At 45.5% G+C, this 6867-nt stretch overlaps 1 protein-coding gene across 5 annotated transcripts in view; it reads right to left on the bottom strand.

The window, feature by feature from the left end:
- The window catches only part of LOC104512815 (AP-2 complex subunit beta), a 72085-nt gene that overhangs the window by 41339 nt on the left and 23879 nt on the right, over nt 1-6867 (bottom strand). For all 5 annotated transcript variants that reach the window (XM_010155935.1, XM_010155937.1, XM_010155936.1 and 2 more), the window contains exons 10-12: nt 4662-4777; nt 3393-3558; nt 2783-2881 (exon numbers count right to left, since the gene is read on the bottom strand). In XM_010155935.1, coding sequence (XP_010154237.1) covers nt 2783-2881; nt 3393-3558; nt 4662-4777 — 381 coding nt within the window. The remainder of the gene's footprint in view (nt 1-2782; nt 2882-3392; nt 3559-4661; nt 4778-6867) is intronic.

The following is a 6867-nucleotide window of genomic DNA, read 5'->3' as shown; positions in this document are numbered from 1 at the left end:
AATGCCGAGCTCAGCTGGTCAGGGAGTAAAAGGCCCAGAATTTACATCCCACGATTGCCTCAACCCACAGAGCTATCAACTGCCTTCCAAACTCTCCCGCCACTTAACGTAACAGTAAGTATCAGAATTCCAAGGGGGTGTAGACAGGAGAAAGGAACATGAGTCGAGAAAACATAGCAATACTGCACATTGGAACAGAATGATCCAAGATTCCTGGAAATATATGACTTATCCAAGGGCACTGCTGGACAAAAAGACCCTGCAGAGCTACAGGATCTTAATTAGCCATATTCTTCGTACCAAGAGATCTCATTTATCCTGTCTTTTAGTTATCTAACAAAGTATGGAAAAATGCTAATGACACACAGTTAGGATACTTAATCAGTTCTCCAGCTGTCAATAATTCCTTTGTTTTACTGCAGATACTTAAGCCTCTGCATGAAGTGCTAATTATTTCTCTCCTTTTCAAACAGCTCTGCCCAGAGCAGCAATGTGAGTGGTGACAGTTTGCAGCTAATGTTCTAGGGAGAGGGAGGTGGTGTGGGGTTTTATGTTGTAGTGCCACATGTCTGAACTGTGCATGGAAACAAGAGCTGGGATTTTTAATCCCCGCATCAGCAGAATAACAGGGTAAATGCTTCTGACTTGGGTCTCCCCTCCCACCCCGTAAAATCCCAGCAATATATTGTACACCTCATTAGCCTTCCTCCTTGGCATGTTTTTGCTCTTCTGTGATTCCATTCACAGTGCTGCTGACCTGCTATAACATGTCTCTCTGCCCTCTGTCTTGAGACAATTTCAGGAACACAGCAAAACCTCTGTTTGTACCGAGGCTGAGCATGCTAAGCTCATTTGGCTCGTAAGGACCTAGATACAGTGTCTGGGTCAACTGATAGATTTCTCTGCAGTGCTGTTTTTCAGTTTGATGGTGGAGTCATGGACTCTATACCCTCCACCCTTAAAAATTCCTACAAAAGTCCCCACAACCTGCCTGCAGCAGGCAGTTCAAGATCAGGCAAGGCTTCTGCAAGGGCAGACAAAAAGATCACATGCTCCTATCTACTTGCAGGCACATACAGATTCACGACTGACTGTTTCTTCTCCCAGTCAAATAAACAACTTGAAACTTGAGTAAATCTACTGGAACAAGAAGCTCAGATCTTCCCTTTCACATTTCTCAGCTCTCCGTGGTCCGCATATACACCTGTGGTGTGTAGCAATGAACCCATGCTAGCTTAGCTACCCGCTGTGCCAGACAGACCACAGCAACAGAGATGTGGAGGTTCTCTACATGCCTAATGTGCCAACCATTAGGTTACAGGCTTGCCAGGGCCCTTGAGCGCTGCTGCACATCTGTGTCGCTCCCAGCCCCAGCTGCTCCACTGCTATTTTTACCAGTGTTGGCTGGATGAAGCTGGCTCGTGCTACAATCACACCTGCAGTTTGCTGTGCAGACATACCCTAAGAGACACTCCAAGTGCAACAATACCTAAGCTGGGGAAAGAAACACAGGTGTAATTACTCTCCCACTCAACTGAAAAACCGTATCTCTACCTAGAAATCAGACCTTGAAGCGTAAGGCTTTTTAGTGTTTTACAGCCAGTTATCCTACATTGACTTATTATTCATATAAAATACAAGAAAGCCAGACTGAATCAACATTTGTGACAAACAGAAAAAACAGACGCCTATTATATTCCTAGGATGCCATTAAGTGTTTTGTGAGTCAGCATAGTGGGTTTTAACACTTAGTGCCTTTCTTCTGTTGGCAGAGACAAATGATACAGCATGCCCTTGGCCCACTCCTCTCTACAGAGGAGCCGAGCGCCAGCCTAATAGCAGGTTTTGAAGCCAGAAAAGCAAGCGACAGATTTCTTGCCCCTGACCAAGGCGACACCCCCAAAGGGCTGATTAGAAGTTCTAAGTCCACAACCATGATTCCTTGCAGCAATGAGGACCAAAAAGGCCAGCTGATGACTGACTCTTAGTTTTCTGCTCAGAAACCACCACAGCCCGTTCCCAACCGCTGAGAGACTATTTTCATCATTTGACACAGAAGGTCTGGAGAGGAGCTGCACTTTTTGGACTACACCATCGCACATTTGCCCCAGTCATTACCACCCAGACGTGTAGGAGGATCGGCTGAGTACTTACAGACTCCTACTACCAGGACATCCACTGCTGTCCTCCAGAACTACAGCACTTCTGTCTGCCAGCTCAAGCCCAGCCCCGCCTGCAGTGATCTCAGCTCATAACTCAGCACCTCATGCATAATGAATCTGGGATCCTAACCCACTGTTACAGCCTCCAGCAAAGCTGCCACACTGGTTGACAGCATCCAAGTACAAAGGAAAAATACTCAAACCACAGTTTTTTCTTTTTCATAGCACTGCTTACGCTCTGCTGTTCACAGAACGAAGTCTTTGCCAGGCCCCTTCCTTCTGTCATAGCTCCAGATGTTTTAACTACAAGCCACCTTCAAGGAGAATCCATTTTGGTTTCTTCATAACTCTATCCTGTCCCTAACTTGTCAGTTGGTGGGGAAATGGGGAAGAAATTAGGATGAAGCAAGAGCTAAAAACGAGAGAGCAGATGCCAGATGGCATGGTAACAGCCACAGAGCTGCTCTCAAATGGAGTCAAATTCCCCCTCTTTGGGAGAGAGGGGAACATGCTTGAATCCTATCAACTGCACAGCTGATTGGCGTGACACATGGGAGATCCCACATGGCAGGCCAACACAGTGTCTGGGAGGGCTCTGGCTCACTGGTATCCTGGCTTACCTGCGTGGCCAGGCTGAGGACCCGCTGAACCAGCTCCTGGGTCTCAGAAGGCTTTTTTAAGAAGAGCTTCACTATAGCAGTCAGCAGGGTGAGCTGCACCTAAGAAAGGAACACAGAAGAGATTAGAAAATTCATCCATGCTTTAGCAACGTCTCTCAAGTCTCAATATCCTTTACTGGTATGAAACTCAAGTCCTACAATTTATAACAGCATTACACTATTCTTTGGAAGTGAAACACAGTACAATGAGACTCAGACTCTTGCTGTTACAAAACACTTCTGCAGACAAGTCCCTGATCAGCACACTGAGATTTATGTCATACTTCTATGCATCTCATCACTATTCTTCTCTACATTCTGGTCCCTAGTTGGGCTGTTCCCCAAGAAGTATTCAGTGTCTAGAAACCTCTCTTGTTCTGTCTTATCATTCCAAGAAGAGACTTTTGGGAGATACAACACAAAGTCTACAGGCTCTCATTTTTTTTATTTTAGCCAAATATAGAATTCTTTTATTTGGAGTTATTTTCTGACCACTGCAGTAATATTTACCATCCATCCCATACATACACTGTATGAAACACTACAGGTAAGATGCACAACACAGTTTTACCTGAGTACTTTCATCATGGAAGCCCTCCAAAAAACTCTCCAACAGCTCATCTGCATTGTCAATTCTTTCTGCATATTCGCCCACTATCCAGATCATGGCAGCTCTGGCATCTGGTTCATCCAGGGAATCCAGGTTCTCACACAGAGTGGCAATGATGCTTTCATACCTGATTTGTCAGAGTAGAGGTGGATTACTGGGGTGACTTCAACTTGTGTTACTCCATCTCTGCCCACATCATTCTGCAGAGAATCCTGCACTGAATTACAATGTCTTATTTCTACACAACAAGCAGCATTTTCACTCAACTACAGAAGATATTCCTAGGCTTTTTTCTTTTTCCGAACACTAAGATCTCATAGGGTCCCCAAGCAGTTTCAATTAATCAGCAAGACCACCCAGAAGTGGAATTCAAGGGAGGGAATTCCTTCCTATCTGTTTTGCTGAAGGGAACATTTGATCCAACAGTTCAAGCCACGAGCCTGTATCAGATACTGCAGCCTCTCTGGTGTGTTCAGGCTAGTAACTCTAAACTGGTTATTACACTCCCCAAAAGCTTTGCTGCAAAACAGACAATACCCCACACTAATTATTTAGCTTCTCCTATTCCCATGCATGGGTATCCCTGTCGTAAGCAGCAATCGATCTTGTAACTGACAGCAGAAATTGCCAGAGAGGCCTGGAGACGTCCCATATTACTTTTTCTGTGATCATGAAGTCTCTGCTGAAAGACATTGCTGCTGTTCTGTACCTGAAGAGACAAAACCTTATTACAAAAACAGCTTAAAAGAAGCTGAGTACTGCCCAAGCCAGAGAGAATGCCTGATGCAGAAAGCCAGCAGTGTTTTGTTCAGCACAATCTGACTAAGAATTCAGACCATGAGAGCCATGAGCTTCCATGGCCTTGTATATAAGCTTTCTAGAGGACACTAGCAAAACCATAGGCCTGATGCTGCAAACTTGGTCAAATTTTCCTTCTGGCATTCTCTGTACGAGCTTTACTAGCTTTTGATTATGCCTTATACTCAGCACCAATATGGAGCAGTGGGGAAGGAATAGCTTTCACTTCGAACTAATAAGGTGTCGGGCTGATAATTCCTCTAGACCCAACATCTGAATCCTATACCATGCTAAGAGCTGGAATCAGGATGGACACTGCATTTCAGAAAAAAACAGCCACCTTTGCTTCAGAGCCCTGAGAAGCTATGCTGAGCAAGTTTTCTCATGCTAGCAGACCAGGGCTTCCAAAAACCTTATGCTAATTACACGTACTTGTTGGGGTACTTGCGGAAGATGTCTCTGATGACAACAATGGCCTCCTGGACCACATAGTTGACCTTGGTCTGGATGAGGTCTAGCAGGGTGCTCACACAGCGCTCCGCAGATTGCTGGAGAGAAGAACAGAACAACACAATCAAAACAAGTTAAAGAAACACTCCTTCCCAGCCCACATTGAGGAACGAGGCATGCATACGAGAAAAGGCCCAGAGGGGGAAAAGAACCACAGCTCCCAATTCAATGTGTGTGTCCAGAAGAAACCTACAAGGTGACAACTGCTTGGGCATTACAGTGGAGATACCAGCTGACTCCAGCTCCTGCAAAAAGTAATGGCTGAGGCCACCATGCCAGCAGACAGCTGGATCCCCACATGAGACAGAACACTGCCTGCACTACTACTTCTTCACCCTCTTGCTGGCTGGTAGGTGAAACAGGCCACCGAATGGGCGGTCTTGAACTTGCCCAAGCTGTGGCAACCAGAGCTGGGAGAATTCTGACAGGGACTGCTGGAAGGTGCCTGGGGAATCTAGAAGGCAGGAGAAAACCATGCAGTCAATCACACTGCAAGAACAAAAGCAAAAAGCAGCCCACACCAGCAAGAGACTCTGTATTTTAGGGGTGAGGTCACTAGCAATATGTGAAGACACAGCTATAAATAGGAATCGAGCTGTTGCCAATGCATCTTTCACATTAAATAGTTCAACATTCCCAGCCACAGGCACTGCAAGATAACAAGGACTGGTCAATGGCATAGCTCCAGAAACCGGAACTCGAGGGAGGTCTATTCCCAAGCAGCACAGCGAGGCAGGACATCACAGGAGCAACCAACCCCAGCACCAGAGAATCTCAAATAAGGACAGCAATTCAACTATTAGCAGAGCACACGTGAAGCCTCATTACACAGCAGGTGATTAATGTGAGCAGCAGACTGCTCACAACACTGCCGAGGCAGTCACCATCCCAACATTCATAAAGCACTCAGGATGAAGACAAACATGGCAGGGCACAAACAACAGCAATGTAGGTGGATTTTTCAATTCAAGTGAGCTAATAGTCACTTCTCTTTCAAAGCACTTGAAGGCTGGGCAGGAGGAAGAGGAATGTAATGGCATTTAAGTCACAAGAATCAGGTTGATTCAGGAAGATCAGGGCAGAAATCTCAAGGACAAACTTCAAGATTTGTAGAGCTGAATGTGGGACAAGCAGAGACTCTTGGTGACTTCTTGCCCTCGTGACTCTAGCTGTGGTATCTTGCAAACAGTGACAATGCTGGCATGGGGATCAGCCAAGAGGAGACAATATAAACCAGCATTTGCTCTGTCTTTGCAAACTGGCACTTAAGGCCATAAGACTCTCACCTGAAATTCATACCAAACAGAATAAAAATCCAATACAGTTGGCACCAGAGTAAGGACAGGTATCCTATAAAGTTATAGGATTGGTATCGTATTTTATGATATCCCTCCCTCCTTAGCACAGCCCAACAGGTACAATGCCACCGTGGAGGCAGTGAAATGGCAATGTGAATGTCCTACTCAGATCTCTACTCCTGTTCAAGAAGAGATGAGACCCGTAACCTGGAAGACACTTGCATGTCATGAAGACTGACCACAGACCTGGCTCCACAAAGATTGACATTGCTTACACCGGGAACCCCACTCAAAGTCCTTGCTGCATGCTTCAGAGCCTGCAATTTAATCTCTTACCAGTTTCCCAACAACTTTCACTAGATGTTTTAACAAGTGGCCTTAGGGGAACTTGGGGTAAATCTATCCTAAGCCAACCCTACCATACAGAGCCTATGGCATCAGCCACTGGTGCAACAAGCAGTCCAGCCTTGTCAAAGCCTACAACTAGCAAAGCATTAAGAGCTCCAGAATTCAAGGAAAAAGTAAATTATGGTTTATTTTTCTCTTCTTTAGACACCTTGAAGCGTGATTTTTCCAGGAAGAGCACAACATCCACTTTGAAATATGCAGTATTGATTTTTTTTAGCCCAAGAGTCCCTTGGAAAGTGAGCAGTCACATGGGCACATGCACAGTTGGGCAAGCCCTCCAACCAAATTTCCCTGTAACAAAATACATCTCAGCTCACCCCATTCCTTACAAACACATTGCTATTTGAAGGTGGATATCCCTGGGGACTGCATTGCTCTGCAAACTGCTGAAACAGTGCCCCAGTCAGAACAGCTCTCAAGCT

The sequence above is a fragment of the Eurypyga helias genome, unplaced genomic scaffold, assembly GCF_000690775.1.
Source record: "Eurypyga helias isolate BGI_N326 unplaced genomic scaffold, ASM69077v1 scaffold37277, whole genome shotgun sequence".
NCBI lineage: Eukaryota > Metazoa > Chordata > Aves > Eurypygiformes > Eurypygidae > Eurypyga > Eurypyga helias.
This window is presented reverse-complemented; position numbering and strand designations above follow the sequence as displayed.